General features: G+C 42.3%; 8 protein-coding genes across 8 annotated transcripts; 7 read left to right on the top strand and 1 right to left on the bottom strand.

The window, feature by feature from the left end:
• Positions 1 to 9476: 9476 nt before the first annotated feature.
• Positions 9477 to 9774, top strand: CGCS363_v000166 (uncharacterized protein; the record flags this gene model as incomplete). Its single annotated transcript, XM_036632015.1, has 2 exons — positions 9477 to 9623; positions 9685 to 9774. 2 exons carry the CDS (start codon positions 9477 to 9479, stop codon positions 9772 to 9774), a joined length of 237 nt encoding a protein of 78 aa, XP_036501229.1.
• A 1609-nt stretch (positions 9775 to 11383) lies between these two features.
• Positions 11384 to 13107, top strand: CGCS363_v000165 (putative MFS-type transporter; the record flags this gene model as incomplete). The annotated part of the gene is made up of 2 exons (XM_036632014.1): positions 11384 to 12860; positions 12911 to 13107. 2 exons carry the CDS (start codon positions 11384 to 11386, stop codon positions 13105 to 13107), a joined length of 1674 nt encoding a protein of 557 aa, XP_036501226.1.
• A 1255-nt stretch (positions 13108 to 14362) lies between these two features.
• Positions 14363 to 14764, top strand: yjgH (RutC family protein YjgH; the record flags this gene model as incomplete). Its single annotated transcript, XM_036632013.1, has 1 exon — positions 14363 to 14764. The coding sequence occupies one exon, from the start codon at positions 14363 to 14365 to the stop codon at positions 14762 to 14764; it is 402 nt and encodes a 133-aa protein (XP_036501227.1).
• Positions 14765 to 15304: 540 nt separating this feature from the next.
• Positions 15305 to 15800, top strand: CGCS363_v000163 (putative cytochrome b5; the record flags this gene model as incomplete). Its single annotated transcript, XM_036632012.1, has 3 exons — positions 15305 to 15417; positions 15468 to 15603; positions 15654 to 15800. The coding sequence occupies 3 exons, from the start codon at positions 15305 to 15307 to the stop codon at positions 15798 to 15800; spliced, it is 396 nt and encodes a 131-aa protein (XP_036501232.1).
• Positions 15801 to 16414: 614 nt separating this feature from the next.
• On the top strand, positions 16415 to 18041 carry aldA-1 (Aldehyde dehydrogenase; the record flags this gene model as incomplete). The annotated part of the gene is made up of 3 exons (XM_036632011.1): positions 16415 to 16542; positions 16608 to 17003; positions 17060 to 18041. The coding sequence occupies 3 exons, from the start codon at positions 16415 to 16417 to the stop codon at positions 18039 to 18041; spliced, it is 1506 nt and encodes a 501-aa protein (XP_036501233.1).
• Positions 18042 to 18093: 52 nt separating this feature from the next.
• Positions 18094 to 19449, bottom strand: CGCS363_v000161 (uncharacterized protein; the record flags this gene model as incomplete). Its single annotated transcript, XM_036632010.1, has 1 exon — positions 18094 to 19449. One exon carries the CDS (start codon positions 19447 to 19449, stop codon positions 18094 to 18096), a length of 1356 nt encoding a protein of 451 aa, XP_036501230.1.
• Positions 19450 to 19987: 538 nt separating this feature from the next.
• Positions 19988 to 21338, top strand: marc1 (Mitochondrial amidoxime-reducing component 1; the record flags this gene model as incomplete). The annotated part of the gene is made up of 3 exons (XM_036632009.1): positions 19988 to 20152; positions 20216 to 21239; positions 21292 to 21338. 3 exons carry the CDS (start codon positions 19988 to 19990, stop codon positions 21336 to 21338), a joined length of 1236 nt encoding a protein of 411 aa, XP_036501231.1.
• A 526-nt stretch (positions 21339 to 21864) lies between these two features.
• On the top strand, positions 21865 to 22695 carry asqE-1 (Short chain dehydrogenase asqE; the record flags this gene model as incomplete). Its single annotated transcript, XM_036632008.1, has 1 exon — positions 21865 to 22695. The coding sequence occupies one exon, from the start codon at positions 21865 to 21867 to the stop codon at positions 22693 to 22695; it is 831 nt and encodes a 276-aa protein (XP_036502194.1).
• Positions 22696 to 22774: the final 79 nt, after the last annotated feature.

Raw genomic sequence — 22774 nt, 5'->3', positions numbered from 1 at the left:
GAGATTAATTAGATAATATATATTTATAGTATCTTTATTCTAGCTACTTAAGCTTTAAAGCTCTTAAATATATAGTTAAAAACGTTTAGAAAGTGAAGATATATAGTTTAATATAGATATAATATAAAATATATATTAGAACTTATATAAAGAAAGTTATATTATATTTAAAGTTAGAAAATAAAGTAATTTACTTATATTATTATATCTTCTAAGATATCTTCTATTACCCTTTTAAAGTAATTCTAAAAGCTTTTTATATTCTAATTATTAAGGATAAATATTTAAATAAGCTATAAGGCTTCTTTTTAATATATTATTTACTTAAAGAAGTCTTTATAACACTTTTCTACTTTAAATAATAGGTTAGAAAGTAATATAAATTAGTAATTTATATTATATACTAAGATAGTAAAATAGCTATAATTACTATTAATAGTAGTATATACTATTAATATTAAGTAAAAAATAATAGAATTATACTTAAAACGTCTCTAGTAAATATAAAGGAGCTAGTTAGTAGTTTAAAGTATATTAGTTAAAAAGTAATCTTAAGAAGTATTAAGATATAAGAAGAAGCTAATTTATTCCTAAAGATATAGCTAAAATTAACTCTTATAAAGATTTATTTTTTTAATTAATCTTTATAGTAAAAAACTAATTAGAAGTTACTAAATTAAATTAAAGAAGAATAATATACTTAATATTTCTATTAGTAAGCCTCTTTTTATATATCTATAATTAGAAGAGACCTTTAGCTATACTAAAAATAAATATATATATATAGTTATTATATATACTTACTTAAAAAAGAATAAGAAAAAGGATAAAGAAAAATATATTATAAAGTATATCTATAAGAATACCTTAGATATTTAGTTAGATATATTAATAATATATATAACTTATATAAGATCTAAATATCTATACTTAAAAGAGTAGTTATAATATATAATATATAATTTAATAAGTTAAAGTTCTATTTAAAAGAGGATAAATATATAGTAATATTAGTTAAAATTATATATTATATTATTAAAGAAGAACTAAAACTTAAGTTATTTTTAAACTTAATACTTAAGTTTTTAAGTATATAAGAATAAGTTAATAATATAGTAGAAGATATTCTTAAAAAGTAAAAAACTTTAATTATATAGTTATAAGATATTATAATATATAAAGAAACTTAAAAAGAGGTTTTAAGAAGTCTCTCTACTTATAAATATACTTTAAGACTGTAAATTATAATTAGGAGCTAAAGGGGGGAAGCTAATATACTAAATATATCTAATAATAACTCTTATAAATAAACTAAAGAAGTTATAGATATTTTAGAAAAAAATAATAATATTTATATTACTTTTAATAAAAGTTAAAGTAAAGATAGTAAACCTTAAGTTTAACTTAAAATATTAATATTAGATATAAATAATAAGAGAATAATATTAATACTTCTTAAAAACCTTTTTAAATTAAAAAATAAGATGCTTAGAGTTATAAACTAAATATCTAAAGTAAAAAACTTAAAAAAAGCTTTAAAAAAAGCTTATAATTAAAAGGATTATAGAAAAGTAAACTAATTAAGTTAATAAAATTAATAACTTTTAAAGTAATTTAGAAACTTTATTTTATTTATTAATAATATCTTAGGAATCTATTCTAATATAAATAATAAGAGAAATAAGTTAGAATAGCTATTCTTTAAGATTAAATATTAAGAAAAAGTTATTCTAATTAAAGATTAATATACTTAAGAAGTTTTCTTTATAATATTTATACTTAATATAAAAAAAGTAATAGAAAAAAGTTCTTCTAAATATATAATACTTTATTTATATATATAAAGTTATATTAGAAGTTAGAAATAAAAGTATAAAAATAAGAACTTAGAGTAAGATATCTATATATCTAAGTTTTAATTACTTCTTTAAAACTAGAAAAAACTTTTAATACTTCTAAAATATCTATAGAAATACTTTATAGAAGTAATAAAACTTAAAATTAAGAAATTATAAAAAAAAGGGATATAGTAAGAAATTAACTAATAATCTATATAATTAAAACTCTTATTTCTAAAATAAGTATTTATATATAAAGTTAATATAAATAGTAATTTAAAGCGTTTTAAAACTAAGATCTATATATAAAGAAACCTCTAAAAAAAGAGCACTTTAGAAAATATATATATAGTAACTCTTATTATAAAAATATTTTATATTATAATAGCTTTAACTACTTAGTTTAATCTTAAAATATAATAATTTAATATAGATAATATTTTCTTAAATATAAAAAAGGATCTAAATAGACTTCTAATTTACTACTAACTCTTAAAAGGTTTTAAATATAAAAGAAAATATATAAAGCTTAATAAAGTTTTATATAGTTTTAGAGATATACCTCTTTTCTAATATAAATATTTCTTAATAACTCTAAAAAAGCTAAAACTTATTTTAAACTTAAAAGAAGTATATTTTTTCTAAGATCCTAAACGTTAGGTCTTAGTTTTATTCTATATAAATAATATACTTATTTTATACTATTAAGATTACTCTTCTAAAATAAAATAAATTATTAATAAACTAAAAGCTAAATATAAACTTAAAAACTAAGATATTATTAAGTATTATCTTAAGATCTAAGTAGTTAGAAATTATATAGCTTAAAAAATCTATTTAGTATATAACTTATATATTAAGAAAGTTACTAAATATTTTAATTTTTAAAAAAGAATATATCTTATAATTTTATTACTTCTTAGGGAACTTAAAAAGAATAAAGAATAAATTTCTTCTATATATATAAAAAAGTATTAAAAGAAAGTTAGTTTTATACTTTATTTAGTAATAATAATATATCTAGATATAGCTTTTATAGCTATATATTTCTTATAGTTTCTTATAAACCTTTTATTAGTTTATATAATAGTAGTTAACTAAATAATCTAATATCTCTATATAATATATTTCCTTACTCTTTACTTTAGAAATATAAGAAATATATAAGTTTTCTAAATTATAAGTAATACTTTATTTACTAATAATAAAGAAATATAGAGATTAGTTTAAAAATATATTATATTCCTCTTTAGAAGTATAATATATTAGAAAGCTATATATTAAAATACTATTATAATATTTATAATAGAAGTAAAGTTTTTAAGCTTTAAGAATACTATAAAAGAAGTAATAATACTTAAAAAACTCTTTTAAGATATAGTATTAAATATAAAAAAAGATATCTAGAAGATTAACTATAATAATTAATAAATAATCTAACTTATAATTACTAATAGAGAATATATAGTAATATATCTCTACTATATAAATATTTAGAATATATAGTTATAATAAGAGTTCTAAAAAAGTAGTTTTAATATAGCTTATATACTTATAAACTTAATACTTATTAATAGTTTTATAAAGAACCTTATTAAAAGTAAGTTTAAATATTTTTATATATTATTAAACTTAATAAATATATATATATTTATTATAAGGGATTTAAAATAAGAATAATAAGAAATAAAGTAGTATAGTAGTTAGAAAGTCTATATTTAGCTTTATAGCTAAAAAGCTTAATTTAGCTTATAAGAGCTTAAAAATAAATCTAAAATACTTAAAAGTAAATATTATTTTAAGCTAAAGCTTTAAATATATATAGAAACTTTTTAAACTTAATAATAAAACTTAGCTTTAATAAGTCTAAGAAGTAGTAATAAATATATCTAACTAGTTCTATTAGTATTAAGCTAAAGTAGCTATAAGAAGTTTATTAGCTATAGTAAAGCTAAAGGGGACTTTTTATCTATTATTAAGTAGAGAGAAAATAGTAAAAATAGTATTAAAGATAATAAGTATAATAAGAGGGGTAGTAAGTATAATAGGTATAATAAGAGCTAAAAGAAGAGTAAGTATAAAGGTAAGAGTAGCTAGAAGTATAAAAATAAGTATAATAAAAGTAAAGGTTTTAGTAATATTACTTTAAGTGAAAATAAAAGTATATTAGATATTAGCTCTCTAGTAATTAAAATCCTATATTTAAAGTTAATAAAAGATTAAAAAACGCTTTTAAAATATAAAAAACGCTCTTAAAATTAAGAAATACTTCTAAAAAGATATTATACTTATAGCTTAGTTTATAAAGTTAGACTTTATAACTTCTTAAAAGTAGTAAGTAAAAGGTATTATAATAAGTATTAGAGGGATATAAAGGTAGCTATAAGAGGTAGAAGTATATAAAATATACTAATTCTTTTTATAATACTTTATATTAAAAATGCTAATAAAAGTAAGTATAAAGTTATAATAATAACTTTAAGTCTTATTTATAAAAGTAGACTTAAAGTACTCTTTATAAGAGACTTTATAATAGAGAGGTCTTTAGAGAGCTATTCTAAATAATTAATATAATACTTCTAACGCTTAAAACTACTCTAAATAGTATATATATAGGGAGTTAAACTTACTTTTATCTTTAACCTCTTTAATAGTAAAATAGAGGGGGTAAGAGGGGGGAAATATAGAAAAGCTAGAGAGTATAGTAAACTCCTTAATATTATTATTATTATTAGAGATAGAGAGAGAGCTATTAGTAATAATAGTAGTTTTTTTATACTTATATACTTTATATATCTAAATAGTAGCTTTTTTTTTATTAATAAGTATTATAAATTCTAATTTATAAAATAGTTAGTAAAAGTTCTAATAATTATATTAAATAATCTAATAATTATTATAATAGTATATAAGCGTTATAGTAAGTAATTTAAGATTTTTAAAAACTTATTTTTATAAATTATAAGTAGTTTAAAAAAGAAAAATTTAATTATAAAAAAGTATAAGAGGTCTTATTTACTTTTACTATTTATACTTAATAGCTTATACTAACTATATTAGGAAATTTTATTAATTCTAAATATATTTATAACTTACTTTAATCACTAAGTAACCTTATTAAGTACTCTTATATTCTATAAATATAACTATAAACGCTAATTTTATTTATTTATTTATTTTATTACTTTAAAAGCTATTTTTATATATTTTATATAATAAATTTAGCTAGGTTTTAAGTATATAGTAGTAAGGAATAGGTTTTTCAGCTATTTATAACGTTTAAGGGGGTATATTATAATACCCTTAATTTAAGCTATAGCTTCACTACTTATCACATAACGTATAGTATTACGTAAGCTACGCGTATAAATATTAGCCTACGATATAGACCACCCTTCTGAATAGTTACTCCTATAATAGACCTTTATTCCTAATGACCTGCGCGCCTGTAACTCGCAAGATGACTTGAGGACTCTTGTGTCAGATAATTAGCCAGCAACTTTCTGTAAAGAGAGCGCTCGCCATGGGGATTCTGTGACAATGATTTTATACAATAAAGACGACGAGAGCAGCAGCAATGGCGATAGAGGCTGTCTTATAGATTTTGTCTTATTTTTCCTCTTTTAAGCAATATTCAATCAGCACAGGTGATAGCTGATGTAAGTAGTTTCTCGTCGGATTAGTTGAAAGTATCTGCCCGGGTAAGAAGACATGTGGATTCTAGAAAAGTATTTGCTGATTGAAACTGATGTTATTGCTGGTCGAGGGGATGCGGCGGAAAAATTCACGCTGCCCTCAATTCAATTCGAATTTCCTCGCAGAGAAATATGGAATGCAGTATTTGAATACCTAATCAAAAAGGAACGATGACATACGTTGCTTTGCTTTCTCATCTTCCCAGTCAATCAAAGTTCGTTCCTTCGATTCTGCCATCTTGATTTGTACCAACGGCTCCATCGCTGCCTGTTCCTCGTCCGCCAGAAGATGCAACCTCGTCTCCCAGAGTTTCTCATGCGGGACTCCATTGTCCCTGGCACCGAAGAATAACTCATCTAGATACTTCCAGTAGATGCTGTCAAACGCCCAACTGTTTCTGGCGGCATAGTTCAACCAAAATCGGCCCGTCTTCCAGCTATCCCGCATGTAAGTCGAAAGGCGAAAGGAACCTGGACCCATCTCACCCTCCACATATTCCAATGCTGATAACCATATTCCTAACCGTATCTCATAAATGTACGCCCATTCTTCAATGCCGTCTTTCCATTCCTCAGGCCACTCGAGCAATAACCACCAAGGACAATCGAAGACGAAATGAGTTGGCGCGGCATATGTAAACTCCCAGTCAATTACACCATGAACCATTTCGCTTTCATTCATCAGGACAGTCGATGGCCGGAAATGATCATTCCAAAGGCGGAAAGAGCCTGACCGAGGGGGCATCGCTAACCTCGATTGATCGGCGACAGAACGGGCTGACCAGTCATCCTCAGCAAACCCGAAGTTGGAAAGTTGGCCTTGCTTGGCTCGTCTGCGGAATAATTGTCGCGCAACGTATTTGCAACGGCAGTCATCTTCCGACGACACAATGTCATTGTGCTGAAATAGAAGTGTCGCGATGTGCATGTCAGCCAAAGCCACGTACCAATCATCAACTGATTGGTACGTGGAACCTGGAGATGGCAGCACTGATTCGGGAACGTTAGAGAGCTGCACCATACTGGACATATTGAGAGTGATGGGCCGCGCTAATACAGCACATGATCCAGGTGTCGTGCCGACCAGAGAGCCGAGAAGAGGAAATGCGGGCTGCGCGATCTGGAGCACACAACGGGCCATATCCAGATAAAGCATTTTGAGTCTTTCTTCTGAGATTTCAGAAGATAAGATCGGCATATTGCTTTCATCTGGTCGTTGAGCCCACATTAACTCACACATACTCGTTCTGGCACCGTAATCCTGGATGATACTAAACGCCCCTACCTCAGGGTCCATTCCATAATGATAGACTCTGGGAACAGATAACTGAGACTGCCTCGAGAGACATTCGGTCGTAGCAGCTTCCAAGAAGAGCTTTTCTGCGGCGAAAGTCGTTTGATCCGTGAGAGGTAACCGTACCACGACCCTAAGAGGAGAGCCTCCGAATCGAATTGGGTATGAGACATGTGAGCCGCCGACGTATATTGGAAAGGCTATCATTGCGCACTCTTCGAAGACTCGCTCGACGAAAGCTGTGATTTGGCGATATCGGGACTCCGAACTAGCTTCTCTCACAGCTTCGTCCCAACCGTCGTCCTTCCGGTCCCATGCATCGTTGTCGGAGTTTTGCCGAGCACGCATTTTCGCGTTGTGCACTGTCAGAAAGAATTCGTCCAGAGTTGATATGTCGTCATGCCCGGGGGCGGGGGAGCTTGGTGGGGAAAGAGAGATTGAACAAACAAAATAAAACCACAGGCAGAGAAACCATGCAAAGCAGGTAAAGCCTTTTAATTGCTCACCGGAAGCTGGTAAAATGCGGTGACCAGCTGACCTACACTTGTCATCCACCTGCTGCGGTGAGGCACAATCCTTGGCGACAACAATTTGACAGCCCCCACCCATCGGCACCCTTATGTAAGGCTTGGTGGGTTAAGTAGACTGTTCATCCGTTCCAACCAATACCGCAGCTGTAGCTCCATTCATTGGGGCCTGCCACGTTGTTCAGCAATGAATTGGGAGTTTTTTTGGGGGGAGGAAACAAGAGCGAAGCAAGAGGGGGAAAACGCCCGCTTTTTCATCAGCATAACCCTGAACACTAGCTTTCACTATCTCCAGCCTGGTCTGATTCACCGCAGCCGTAATAGGGTGGAGGAGAAAACAAAAGGAAACCGTTGTGAAAACCATCACCTCCAACGAGACATCAAAGCGGTTTGCATTGGTAAAACTTGATTATGTCGGAGATCGGCCAAGGGAAACCATAATTGATGTGCACTTTTGTTTTGGTAAACACCCATTTCAGAACATGAATCTCTTCGGTTCTTCGTATCTTCCACCGAAAACAGTGGCCAGAAAGTGAAAGACATGTCTGAAATTGTAGAATTAGAATACAAGTTCGAGCCATCAACTGGACGGAAGCATACTCGAGGCAGATACAATTTCTAAGACGTGTGTTCGTGAACACACCACCTTTCACAAGATGCCTATTTCGAGATGACCGTTTCGTGAAGAAGTAAGGACACGATAAAATCCTGCGAATAGATCGGCCTTTTGATGCTTCAATTCAAAGCAGTCTCAAATCAAGCGTATATTGGTTTTAAAGACGATCCAGGCAACATATCATCATACGTTGAATTCAACGCTTTCTTCAAGTGAGTTCCTCTCTTCGTGCTCTGATAGGTGAATAGTCCAAATTTGCTAAGGTTGGTTACTGTTTATAGTTAGTATGTCGTCAAGCAAGGGTGACAAGCAGCATAGGAAGACCGATTCGGACGACAATTTCGAACGCCAAACTGTCTTGTATGACAAGTCCATGAGAAAGGATGATATGCACCATGACAAAAAGCAGGACAAAGACAAGAAAAGAGAGGATGATAATTTAGTCAAGTCGAAAGAAATAATGATGAACACTCACCGCGCTGCCGTTGCGCGGAGAAAAGATCCTCAGAATTGGGGAAAGGATGAACGAGATCAAAAAGACCCGAAGGAGAAGGCGTAAATTCCAAATGGAAGCTTAACGTCTGCACCCAATTGCCTGATCGACCTTTGCGACGACACCCCGGAAGTCTCTTTGATCAATAGAGCATTACAGTCATTACCATCATTTGAGCCTGGACTTAGCAATCAGTTAGATTTCGAATGAGTCGTTTCTTATTCAGTTAGAACAAATTGACATTTTTCAGAGGTGCCATACTGAGCGTCTTTTAAAAATGGGCCCAGTAAAATGCAGCATGTCAACTATAGATTTACATTGATTTGCTAGCAAGCGGGCGATTCCGACGTAGTTGCTACACCCAAGACGGGTGCCAAATAGAAATCCTCGGATAACGCCGTGGGCTGGGTAGTCACTAGTCACTTCCAACATAACATCCATGGAAACGGGTTGAGATCAAAGTCGACTGTGGCGGATGCGGCACAGAGCAGAGGCATATCCAATTTTAGTCACCTCCTGGTTTTGCTAACGCTGTTTAGGAAGGTCCCAGTGAATTTGAGGATGACAATTTCTCGGAAGCGAGCCTTTTGAGCCACTCGCAATGGGACATTGTCTTGGTACGGAGACTTCGGTTGGCGTTAACGCTTGCTCAGTCTACAGGCTCTGTGCGGCTGTGCCTGGAATACGAATTTATTGTCGAAATGCTCCCGCGGGGGAGGGGGTATTTAGAGACACTATTGCCGTCCCACTTTTGACTTCCTCATTTGAATGGGAAAGAGTCTTCCAAAACCTGCCAGCACTCGACTTTTTACAACCATGACACTCGCACCCACTTCAACTGTCGCATTAGCGTCAACCACGGAACTTGAAAAGGATGCGCTCACAACTCCGTTCAGGTATCCCTGGGACTGCGCTACTATTCGAGAGGCTGCAATGTGGATTCACGTAGACGGGACGACAAAAGGGACCACTGATATAGCGTTTTCAAATTTGGCTAATCCGCGCATCTCAGCATGCCAGCCATCCCAGTGGAAGAAAAACGACGGACGCAGGCAATTGAACTTCAGTCCTGCAGTGTGTCCAAGTGGCTGGGTAGCACATCTCCTGGCTACAAAAACTATATCTTCTACCACACTATCCACGGCATATTGCTGTCTGAGGTTGGCGCTATCACCGTCTTGGCATCCCCATAGGTCGCCTGAAATTACTAACAATGATAAGAAATTACCGACTAGTCACAACTACCTCAGACATACTGCCAATCGAGACCATGTATCCGGTATGCTTGGGGTACTTCAACAGCTACTATGACACATATGGTAATCGCACGGCTATATATTCAAACGGATCAACCACAGTATATACCGAAGGATATGATCTTCATCCTGCATGGCACATCACATGGCAAGAGTCCGACACCTCGACACTGTCTCCGCCGCCACCAAGTCTGTCAACGGCGTTGGATACTTGGGTGCCCGGCGAAGCGATTGCTACGACAAGAATATCATACCGACCTGAAGGTAATCGTGGTCTTACTGAGTTTTTGGTTCTGGTCACAGTCATTCCTTCAGTTATAGGAATCATGCTGTGCGGTTGCTGTGTGTGGTGTTGTGTGTCGAGTCGCAGAGACAAGCGGAAGAAGACTGGTGTTTACGCCGAGCCATTGCCTACGGTTAGGCGCAAACAGGTTGAAGTCGAAGAAAAGTAGGTATTTGGACGATCCTTTCTGGGTTTTTGGTACACAGCAGATGTAATGTTCGTTATGGCATTGGGCAAGTAGTATGATATACGATGTGGGATATCTTCGAGTGAAGCTTCCATCTGGCTTATCAGGACTATGAACTCTATTGCTAGCAATCAAGCACCCACTTGCTCTAATGCCTTTGAAGCATCTGACATGGAATACGAAGCCAATGTTTCAGCTTCTAATGATTCAGCGCTGGTATGGCAGTCAAGCGGGCCGATCTCAGTGATGCCTCGTGGTGGTGATAACGTGTTCCGTGTTCCGGGGGACTGCCGGGGCGTCAACGAGATAGACCCATTCACACGGACGTCGTGGGGTCGTAACGGGCCGTCGAATCCGGGCCAATGTGGACCCAAAAATTCAGGGCCGAAGGCGGTCCACGGGGTCTGGGCCTCAGGCTTATGGCTTCGTGAGAAGAAACAAGGTTAAGGGCGATTCCGCTTAGATTATAATTGTCAAAATTCAGCCGAGAAACTTTCCGTCTAGAAGCAAATAAGGTTCGCGTGAGGTTGCAATTCTCTCATCGCCAACCTGGTTATCAGGCACCGCGATGAGGGCTACTGCAGCTTACTTCGGTAGCTTGATAGCGCTAGCTTCGTCCCGCGCATCCCATGCACAACTCGGGCGATGAAGTTAACTATCTCGGCCTGAACGCCGGTAGTCACTACTTAGCTAGACGTAGTGGAGTTTCTCGAACGAGAACTTATCAGAACGGTACATTGGTCACAACGGGGCTCATGCGGGGAAGAGCGCCGTTCCTGCGCTTTTTACCCTAGAAGAATTCTATCTCTAGCTTCTATACGTGGCCATCCTTGGCTCCCGGATAGCTAATACTAAAGATTACGATTCCTGGGCAGTGACTTTTGCAGTCGTCTCGTGCGACTCATGCTGGGGCGACTGACCAGGTGGTGCTGGCCCATCTTTTTCCCCCGATCGGTCTAGCGTACGCATGGATGAGACCTCTTGATACATAAAGGCACAGAACCCAGTATATGCAACCTAGAACATGGTATGCAGGAATCCTGCATTCGACGACCACTCATTCGGCAGTTTGGAATTAGCCATAATCCTCGGAGATTCTCGTGATATATCGTCAGCTCGCTGCACACAATTGCGCTGAATCAGGCCGAGAAGCTACAAACTCTTTTTTGTTCATTTTACATCTCAACAGCTGTCATGTCACAGCCAATGTCTTCCTTTGAGGTTCCGGGAACGGTTCAACTCGTTGACACCCAGGGTGTTCTTGATGTGAAGCACGGAAGTGGCCAACCCAACATCGTGCTTGTTCCTCAGCCGAGCAACGACCCCAATGATCCGCTCGCGTGGACTCAGAAGCGCAAGACATTCAACATCATTTGGGTGATGATTTGGTGCTTCTTTATTGCCGCCATTGTTTCCGGTCTTTCGCCCGCCTATCTGCAAATACAAGCCGACACGGGAATATCAGTCGCCAACCTGAGTACGGGCAATGGCCTGATGTACCTCTTCCTTGGATGGGGAACACTGATCACCCAAAACTTCGCTTTGGTCTATGGCCGACGACCTAGTCTCGTTTTCTCCATTGTCTTGACGACCTTCGTCACTCTTTGGTCCGCATACACGAAGTCGAGCGCCGAGTTCTACATCAACAGAATCATTCTCGGCGTTGTCTCCTCCCCGATGGAGACCCTTATCGAGGTCATCATTGATGACCTCTTCTTCGTTCACCAAAGGGGGTTCTACATGGGAATCTACAGCTGGACGCTATGGTGCGGTGCTTTTCTCTGCCCCGTGGCTTCAGGATTTGTGGCTGAAGCCCTGGGGTGGCGATGGATTCAATACATCCTGTCCATTTTGGGTGGCGCGCTCAGCGTCTCAACGTTTCTCTTCTTTGAGGAGACGATGTTCTACCGACCGAGTGTTCACCCGGAGATCATTGGCACGGCAGGGCTCAAAGCTGACGCTGTTGACACTGAGGGAGGAGTTTTGAGTGATAGGGTTGTGAACAAGACCAAAAAACCCCAGCCTGACAACATTGGAGTCGCGACGATAAACTCTAGTATCGACATCAACGAGCCACAGGGATACAGCTCTATTACCGATCGGCCATTCTGGTCGAAATTGAAGCTATGGGGATACCAAGACTCTCGCAAGCCAAGGAACTTCAAACGAACTCTTCTGCCTTTTCATCTGCTGCGGTTTCCGACTGTCCTTTTCGCGGGCCTTCTTGTTGGCGGCATCCTATCATGGTACAATGTTGTCGGCGGGTCTCTCGCCCTGATACTCGGCAATCCTCCTTACAACTTCGGTTCGAACGTCATTGGTCTTTTCTACCTGGCTGCTGTCATTGGAGTCTCCATTGGCTGTGCTATCTCTGGGTGGGCAAGCGATGCCTTGTCAGTGATCATGGCACGCAGACATGGCGGGGTGATGGAACCGGAGCATCGCCTCTGGCTCGGCATCGTGGCACTCATTGCCCATCCCATCGGATGCATTCTATACGGAGTCGGAGCATCGCTGGGTATTCACTGGGTTGGCATCGCCTTTGGATTGGGAATCATCTCAGTCACGCTACCTTTAGGCACTAGTCTGGCCTTCACATACGTTCTGGATAGCTTCAAGGAAGTTGCTGGAGAAGGATTTGTATCTGTTATTATGATTCGTAATACGATGGGTAAGTCTCTCACGCTTTCGATCGGCAGCACACAAGCTAACGTACTTTAGGCTTTGCTTTCAGCTACGCTGTCGTACCAATGATTGAGAATATTGGCCTCAGAAATGCGTTCATCCTGACGGCTGCACTTGGTGTGGCTCTGTGGGCTTTGTGTGTGGTCATGATCTTCATCGGCAAGCCGCTGAGGAGAAATGCTGCATCACAATACTGGAAGCTAGTCGAGAAGCACGGAGCTAATGCTCATTGAATACCGCAGTCTAGAATAAATCCTTTTTTAATAACACGTAGAACCCTTTCCCAAAGAACTCTTTGTCTCAGCAGGTAGTAGTACGCTCTCTGTATCCCTAGCATATTCGTAGACTCTGTCTCGAAGTCGGGTAGGCTTGTACCACTACTAGCATTCCAAATTGCCATTGACCAGCGGCCTCAACAGCCGAGATAGGCTCTTCACTCTTGATCTCTGTGATAGTCGTCAGACCTTTGATATGTGGTGTGGAAACTTTGGGTCTCGACGCTATGGCTGTGAATACAAGGTTCATATCATCTAACTTATTTTCTCGGTTGCATGATTTGGAGACTTTGTCCACGGAAGAAGGCTCAATTTACTCCGCAAACCTTTGGAGACGGCACAGTTACAGGTCTGGTCATCATTCCCTCAAGACGGAGGCCACATCCGAGGAGGAGGGGCTATCAGAATCGGATCACCTCTATCAGGAAATTTAACGAAAACGTCGAACCCCAGCTGACGGTATCAAAAAACCCATCATATATCAAGCGCTGATAACCATGCTCCGTATAAAGATAGGACTTGGAGAGTGACAACTTCCACTATCATGACCATTTGGTCGTATCTTTCGACGAATGTAGGTTGTTATCAACGTGGAGGCTCTCCCATTCCGGTTATGAGATATCCATCCGAAGCTCCACATCAAAAGTGGTATGCCGATCGTCTTAATCTATCTCTTTGCAGGATGGAGCTATATGCGGCTCCGATCTTGGCAACCCACTTGTGTGCATACTTGCCCGGAGCCGGGCATATCGGTTGAATGCTCACCCTCAAACACCCCGCATTATGGCGCTATACCCGGTCCAGTAACAACATGGACCACTTCCTGGACCTGGACATCATGACGGACTGACAACAGTCAAGATCGACCCGCAGTTATCCATCCCTCCGCGTTCAGATAGGAGTCAAGGCAGCGGCCCGCGTGAGGAGTATTCAAATGACGCCACCAGATTAGCAATTAGATCGACCATACTGCTGCCCACGACCTGATGGCCCCTGTCAACCCCGCGTTGGCTGTGCTTCAACACGTGGTAGTCTGACATCGGTCGACGCGGTTACCGAGAGCTTGGCACCAGACGCGTAGATAAGTAGGCGCAGTAGATATGACTTCAGGTAGTCTCCATCACTGGCCACAATCCGCAAACCAAGTCACTTACGAAAGCCCACCACGAATCAATTTCTTTCAACTCTGCAACAAGAATCTGAATCCTGAAACATGGCATCGGCACAGTTCTTCAACTATCCCGGTACCGAATCCAATGCGGAGCAATATCATTACTCTCAAGCTGTGAAGCTGGGCAACATTGTCCGCACATCCGGTCAAGGCGGGTGGGATGAAAACGGCGCCATCACTCCAGACCTTGAGAAGCAGATCGCCATTGCCTTCGACAATGTTCTCAAGGCCCTCAAGGCCGTCGACTCTCGGCTGACCTTCAACGACATTCATGCAATCCGCTCGTATCATCTCGACATGGATTCGAGTTTTGATGTTATGACGGCGCTTTTCAAGAAGCTTTTCCCCAATCACCGACCTATTTGGACTTGTATCCAAATTGGCAAGCTTGGGCTAGAGGGTATGCAGGTGGAGATCGAGGTTGAGGCTCTCATTCCTGCTTGAAGCTTCGAGGAACATGCTGGTTAATTAGCAAGGATAATGGTGTTTAACAACATGCAATACGAAAGATCACTGAGGTACATCCATGACTCACTAAGTGTTCATTTTACTTCCTTACGAGAAATCGCAGCTGTGACGCAAGCTTTGACGCAGGCTTTGACATCAACAGCTTAAGCACATGGCACATGCGCAAGGCATCCAATAAACAGTCTATATTTCTGCTTTCTAGACAGCGTGCGAAGTGACTCGTGTCAATTCCTGCTCTCGGTATTACCAGAAGTTAGGCATTCCGCAACGAACCAGAAGAGTCTCTACAAAGGTACGCAGAGGATAGGAACCAATAAAGCGGGCCAATCTATACTTGAATAGCAATGTCATTTGTATCTACTTTATTCTGGCGCCAGCCGAGGCCGTTGTTATATTCGCGACCACTAGGTATCTATAACTTGTAGTACCCCCTTTGATTCAGGCTTTCAATTTCTCAGGGCTTTCTTCAGCTGATCTTTACAAACGAATTTCAACTCTCTCTCAAATTTTATCAACATGTCCAAAACCTTCACGCTCCAGGACGTTGCTCAGCGGTCAACCGATCGTACTGGCCTTATTGTTGTCAGTAAGAAGGTTTACGACGTAACAGAGTATTTGACCGAGCATCCGTATGTGTTCCAGCGCTTTTTCACACCACCTTGTAATATCTAACTTTCAGCGGTGGTGGCGACGACATTTTAGTTGAGGTTCTTGGCCAGGATGCCACCGAAGCCTTTCACGAAGTTGGACACAGCGAAGCTGCTAGGGAGAAACTCGAGTCACTTCTAGTTGGGAAATTGAAAGATGAGCCTCAGGTAAGCCTACTCCTAACGAAGGCTGGATATTTTGCTCAACTTCTTCCCAGATGCAAGACTCCAAGGTCAAGTCTGTTGGAGCTGCCTCATCCTGGCGACTGCAACGGAGTACCATGGACTTGGCTGTTGTCTTCCTCCTGCTGTCAGTCTCGGCAGCCTTCTTCCGATTCAAAATGGCGCCAGCCAATGATCCTTGATGTAGGATATGCCCAAGCTAGACGTCAATCAACCTTATCATGTCCGCTCATCCATGTGCGCCATGACTGTGCCATGTTCGACGCCCCACTAAATTGGTCCAAATTGTTACCCAATTCGGAAAGCTGAGGTTGGAGCTCAAGCCGCACGCCCTGCATCAACCCCGCACCAGCCGACCCCTCCGCCAGAGCTCAAGAACCAGGTCTCCAGGATGTCAGAGCTATCCTGGGCATGTCTTGCGGAATGCGGGGGAGCTCTGTAGGCTGTTTTGGGGAGGCCTTTTGGTAGCTCGTCTCAAATTGCCCATCTTTTTTCTACATCAGGAGAATAGTTTGCCATGTAGCGTAGGACATGCGGGTCTGTTATAACGACTGGCTTGATGGTCGACTACGTTGCCCAAATGGGTTCAATGACAAATCAGTATTCGATCTGTGAGCAATTGATTGTCACTGTATCTGAGAACGCTCGATATGGCGGGGTCTTCGGGGTGTCTTAAGATGCGCAAGCTGCTCTGAGGGCTATCTGCGCGTCTTCCTCCCACGTTTTATTTTCTGCACTGCCGTCACTGATACCGGATTACCTCGTATACCACATTCACGTTTCCAAATTCTTCAACATGTCGGCACCTGCGATAGATCTCACTGCGCCAAACGGCACCAAGATCAACCTGCCCACCGGTCTTTTCATCAACAATGAGTTTGTGAAGGCCTCGTCTGGCTCCAAAATCACTGCCATCAACCCGAGGTACGTTCATTTTGACGAACCAGGTTTCCATATCGATGATGCCGTCAGCTAATCGAATCATGCAGTGATGAGTCCGAAATCATCTCTGTCGAAGCCGCATCCCCAGAAGACGTCGACAAGGCCGTAAAGGCTGCACGAGCCGCCCTCTATGGTCCCGGCTGGGGCGACATCTCCAACACCGAGCGAGGCCAACTGATCTTCAAGCTGGCAGATCTTGTTGAAGAACACCAAGAAACCATTGCGACTCTGGAGACTTGGAATGGCGGAAAACCCTTCAGCGTGGCTGTCGGCGAGGACCTCGCTGAGACGATCGCCACCTTGAGATACTACGCTGGATGGGCCGACAAGATCCACGGCGAGACAATCCCAACAACACCACAGAAGTTCGCTTATACACTCAAGCAGCCAATTGGTGTTTGCGGTCAAATCATTCCCTGGAACTACCCAGTGATGATGGCGGCGTAAGTTGAAATCCTCAAAGCTCTCCGTAATTACCTTGCTCACTAGGATTTTGCAGTTGGAAGCTCGGCCCTGCTTTGGCTTGTGGTAATACTGTGGTTCTCAAGCCTGCCGAGCAGACTCCTCTTTCTATTCTTTACTTCGCTACCCTGATCGAAAAGGCCGGGTTCCCGCCTGGTGTTATCAACATTGTGAACGGATTCGGAAGAGAGGCCGGAAACGCCCTCGTCTCCCACGAGGACGTCGATAAGATCGCCTTCACAGGTTCCACTGCAACTGGTCGTCAGATTATGAAGGGGGCTAGCGTCAACCTCAAGAACATCACCTTAGAGACCGGTGGCAAGTCACCCCTTGTGGTCTTCAAGGACGCGGACCTCGACCAAGCCGCCAAGTGGGGACATGTCGGCATCATGAGCAATCAAGGCCAGATTTGCACTTCGACGTCCAGAATTCTTGTTCAACAGGAGGTTTATGAGGAGTATGTCGCACGATTCAAGCAGATCTGTCTCGAGAACAAGGTTGGCGACCCCTTCAAGGACGACACTTTCCAAGGTCCTCAGATTACCAAGGCCCAGTACGACAAGGTCTTGGCATATATCCAGTCGGGTAAGGATGAAGGTGCCAAGCTAGTTACGGGCGGTGTTCCCCACAAGAATGTCGGTGATGGCAAGGGCTTTTTCATTGAGCCTACTGTCTTCATTGATGTGAAGAAAGACATGAGAATCTTCCAGGAGGAGGTCTTCGGACCTTTCGTTGCCATTACGCCCTTCAAGACGGAAGAAGAGGCCATTCTGCTGGCTAACAACACATCCTATGGTCTTGGTGCGGCCTTGTTCACCCGCGACATTGAGCGCGGCCACCGTGTAGCCGCTCGTCTGGAGTCCGGCATGGTGTGGATCAACAGCTCTAATGACTCTGACATCCGCGTTCCCTTTGGTGGTGTCAAGCAAAGTGGTGTTGGTCGCGAATTGGGAGAGGCAGGTCTCGCAGCTTACACACAAACGAAGGCTGTGCACTTGAATATGGGAACGGTTCTGTAGAGTAGTGACATCCGGGTATATTTTAGTGTGCATGGACGAACATAATACCATTTCATAGTACAATCGCATCAACTCCAAGTTCCGAAAACATTTCAAACCATGAAACCTCCTCCCGATCAGCCTTCCAAATCCCAGTGAGAACATCAGACACAGAATGAAACGAAGCGAATCGTATCTCATCACGGATAACCTGAACCAAACCCAGCACCGCCTTTCGATGTCTTGGTGAGGACACATGAGCACCAGCCACCAGAAGAGGAAAGATGACACAATTGAGCACCTTGGATGGTTGCTTGATGTCTAGAATGCACTCCAAACACGGAAGAACGTGCTGCTGCACAAGGGAATGAGAGACCGGCAGGCCGCATATGGCTCGGTACATGTAGATGAGTGCCGTATGTTGAAATACCCGAATGAGTGTGAACGCGTCGTTGGCCACCGTCTCAGTTTCGGTATCGCTCTCTGCTGCGTCGGTGATTCTGGCATATACCGGCGATAGCGCAGTCTCGAAGTCCCTCACGGTTGACATGGAGAGTTGCTCTGATCCTTTGATCAGCGCATCTAGATACCATGCCAAGCGAGATATCTGTTGGAAGACTGATGCCAATGAAGACCTGCCGAGGATATCTCTCCCCCACCAAACAGCTCGGGTATCTATCGTTTCCCAAATCTCCGCCTTGAAGGCAGGCTGGCCGCCCTTAAGCATGACTGACGTGAGGTCCGTAGACGCAAATTCGGAAAGGAGCATATGTATCGACTCGTGGCTGGTTTCTAGGACGGTGTTGATGCCTCCCAGGCTGTCGACGATTGCCCGTACACCACCATGATGGCTCGTGGTCGACGCGGAAGCTTGTGCGCACTCTAGATACCCGTCGTGGAAGTAGAGCAGTAGTACTGCCAGAAGCAGTGTCATCAGTGACTCCTTGTCGATCTTGGCTATCTGCGTGTCGCCCAGCTCGCCTCTCAAAGCCGCCAGGCATTCCAGCCGCTTCATACGGAGTAGGTTACGGCTATTACGCCCGTCTTGAAGCACCCGGTGGGCGTCGGCAATAACACATGTCGCCAGAAGCACGACTCGATGTTCGAGGGCCTGCAGAATCGGCGCGGCACAGGGTTCGGGTGCGGTAGTGAACATCGGCCATAGGCGGTGGTGGAAGTAGTCGAGCGCGCGTCTCTCATCGGCGGCCAGCGATGAAGCTAGTTGCACATCTCGGGTCGTGATCTGGTAGATGGCCGGGGCCTTGATAGTCGGACGCGTGCACCACTTGAGTCTCCGGACGCTGAAATCGCAGTCAGCGCCAATCTTGGCGCATCGAACGCAAGTCGGCTTGGTGAGATCGCACTTGATGCGTCTTTTCTTGCAGGGCCAGCAGGACCCCTCGACGACTCTGACGCGGTTGGTGACCATGATGCGATGGCTTGATCGAATTGGGAGCTGGATCTCCTTATGTTCAGATGACAGATGTAGAGCTGAATTGAAGAATCATGCAGAGAGAGGGTCCGATAAGGAACACAGAGATCTGACGTTGGTCGTTATCAGTGTTGAGAAACCCGCTCCGCAAGCCCGCCCCTCTCACCGATAGGCGATAAAGGGTTCGGCACCTGGGGGAGATGTGCGGGGAAAGGTGTGAGGATGCGTTGGATCCGGGCCGGGGTGTCTGGCCGTGAATTTGTCTGCCCGCAGGATTTGGTCCATCTTCTTTCCGTAATGGGTTTAGTTGGTGTGAATTGACATTTTCTAGTCGCGACTCCGCACGTTCTACGGAGTCTGAATGACAAGTCGAGGCTTAGTTTAGGGTCTACCCCTGCATGGAGTTGCGACAGATAGGCACAACTACACAATAAAACTGTCGTGAAGTCCGTCTAGCGAAAGCGACTGGCGCTCATTGACTTTGCCAGAGTCCAGTGAAACAAAAGCTCTGATCATCAGGGCAGAGAGACAAGTCATGGACACCATCACCAACATCACGGACATACCGATAGCCTTCCTACCCTCGATCACGACGAATGCCGCTGTTGTTGTCGTCGCGGCGCTGATAGCGACTTTGTTTATAAGCAGCCAACTGTTACAGTCAATCTCAACTTCAGGAGACTCATTAGAGATCACACAGGTATCAAGCTGACCCGAAACTTGGAGTTTGTTGAGTCTGTGTATGCTGACGAATACTGAGTAGCTGTACTGTTACCCCGTCAAAGGTCTGCGAGGATGCGCTCTTCAACAGGCCCACCTAGGAAAATACGGTTTTATAGGGGACCGAACATTTTCTCTGCAGAGAGTCCGTCGTGATGGCGATAAAGACGAGACCAAGAGATACGAGACAATGTTGGCCGGGTATTACCTGCAACTTGCACTGTTCCAAGCGACAGTAGAATTTGACGGAAGAAGCGAAAGTTCAAGCAGAGGCGAAGTTGTTGTAAGGTGGCATGGCGGCGATACCGACTTTGGTGCGGCTGCAAGAGCGGCTGGGGTTAATACCAAGGACGAGATTCGATTTCCTCTTGAGCCCTCCACCCAAGGCTGTGATGAGTACAGCATCAGCTTGCATGCCAGCGACGCGAAAGCGTACGATATGGGCGATAAGTTGTCGTCCTGGTTCTCGGAACGGCTTGGCTTTGAAACCAGGCTGGCCTATATTGGCAACGGATCACGACCAGTCCTCGGCTCAATGGCACCTCACAGCAAAGGCGGACTCAAAAGGGCTCGGCTCCTGCAGCGTATCCAGTCACTTATACCCTTTCTTTCTCTCCCGGAAGAGCGACTGGTCTTCAATGATCTGGCTCATTATCTTGTGGTCACCGAAGAGTCCAACGACCAGGTTACATCTCGATTAGATGGGGACTATCGCATGGACATCACCAAATTTCGACCAAACATCGTCGTGAAAGGTGCATCGGGCCCTTTCGTGGAAGACTTCTGGGGCGAGTTGACGTTCGGCGGAGGAGTTCAAATGCCGCTGACAGCCAACTGCTACCGGTGTCAGAGTATCACAGTAGACTTTGCTACTGGGAAGACGGCAACCGATGATCGTGGTATGGCTTGGAAGAAGTTGAACAAGGATCGACGAGTTGATAAGGGCGCCAAGTATAGTCCGGTATTTGGAAGATATGGATACTGTTTCGGTTCTTCAGTTGGCAAGAGTGTGAAAGTCGGCGAAAGTGTCAAGGTTACTCATGTCAACGCGGCGAGAACCACATTTGGTACGTTAAAGGTATGGACTGAGGTTGAAGTTGTGCTAATGATTCCTTTTAGACTGGCCGCATTTAACAACCTTCGGTCTCAACCAAACGAAAAAGTAGATAACGCAAGATCGGTTACAAAAGACATATCAAGACTACAGGAGCCAGGCTAGTAGCGACCGATAGCCCGTTATCGATAACTCGTATTTGTGAAGAAAGAACCTCTATTGAGGCACTTTGCTTGAGTTGAAATAGCTGACCCACGAGCATATATCGTGCCACTTTGGGCGTCACATGACTGACCCTCAAGCCGATAGAAATCACGAATCGGAAAGATGCCGACGAATGGGAAAGTCAGAGTTCCCAACAATGCCACTCTCCAAAATTCCGTTTCACGGTAGTCTGTGAGTCTTGCGAGCCTCGGACGTACCTGATGCCCGAGCCGAAACTCAAATATTACCTAGCGGGAACTCAGAAGTGATCGAAGCGCAATCATCATCTGAAGTCTGTTGCTATTTGTAATCCCCATCAAACGCTTTCATTGGGACCAGTACATAATCAAGGCCGTTGCCAATCTGGGCGTAATTGGGGTAGCAAGCATCTCATCTTTCTCCGTCATCTCGAAATCATGGATCTCAATCTCATTATGTCGGAATCGACCACCACATCCCAGCCGTGGTCTCTGGCCGGGAAAACAGCGATTATCACAGGAGGTTCGCGAGGAATAGGACGAGGGATCGCGATCCACTTTGCGCGAAAGGGCATTGCCAATATTGCCATTACTTATGTCTCGAATCAGGCAGCCGCGGAGGAGACCCTGAAAGCCTGTCGCGAGCTCGGCGCTCAGCGGACGTGTATGATCCAGGCCAACATGGTCGACCATGATGTCGGTCAGCGAGTGATCAATGAAGCCCTTTCTGGATTGGAGGCAAAGACCATCGACATTCTGGTCAACAACGCAATCTTGGGAAACGCCGATAGACCTAAAGCGGTGACCGAGACGACACCCGAAGACTTCGCTGAGATGATGCACGCCAACGTGTTTACCCCTGTCAGCTTGACCGTCGCATTCATGCCCCACGCTCCAGCGTATGGCGGACGAGTCATCAACATCTCTAGCATCGCTGGCAAGCAAGGAAATAGGGACCCAATCATGACCTACGGCGCAAGCAAGGCTGCTCTGGAGAGCTTTACAAGGTCCTTTGCAGAGCAGTATTCCGCACAAAAGGGCATGACGTTCAATAGCGTCAGCGTTGGCCCAACGGCGACTGACGCCTTCGAAAATGCTAAGAAAACCTTCCCCGCAGACTTTCTCGACCAACAGGTCAAAGACATCACAGCAGCAGCTAGGATTGGTGAGCCGGAGGATATCGCGTACATTGTTGGCTTTTTGGCGAGTGAGGAGGGTCGCTGGGTGAATGGTGCTGCTGTGAGTGCGAATGGTGGTCACAAGAGTGTGTTGGCAGCTTTCGGCTAGAGAAGAAGCGAGGAAACCTAGGAAACCTGTGCGACGAGAGACGATGAATACAGATATCAAAATTTCTTTCTTCTCGATC

The sequence above is a fragment of the Colletotrichum siamense genome (assembly GCF_013390195.1).
Source record: "Colletotrichum siamense strain Cg363 chromosome Unknown KSG_Cg363_contig01, whole genome shotgun sequence".
Classification (NCBI taxonomy): Eukaryota; Fungi; Ascomycota; class Sordariomycetes; order Glomerellales; family Glomerellaceae; genus Colletotrichum; species Colletotrichum siamense.
This window is presented reverse-complemented; position numbering and strand designations above follow the sequence as displayed.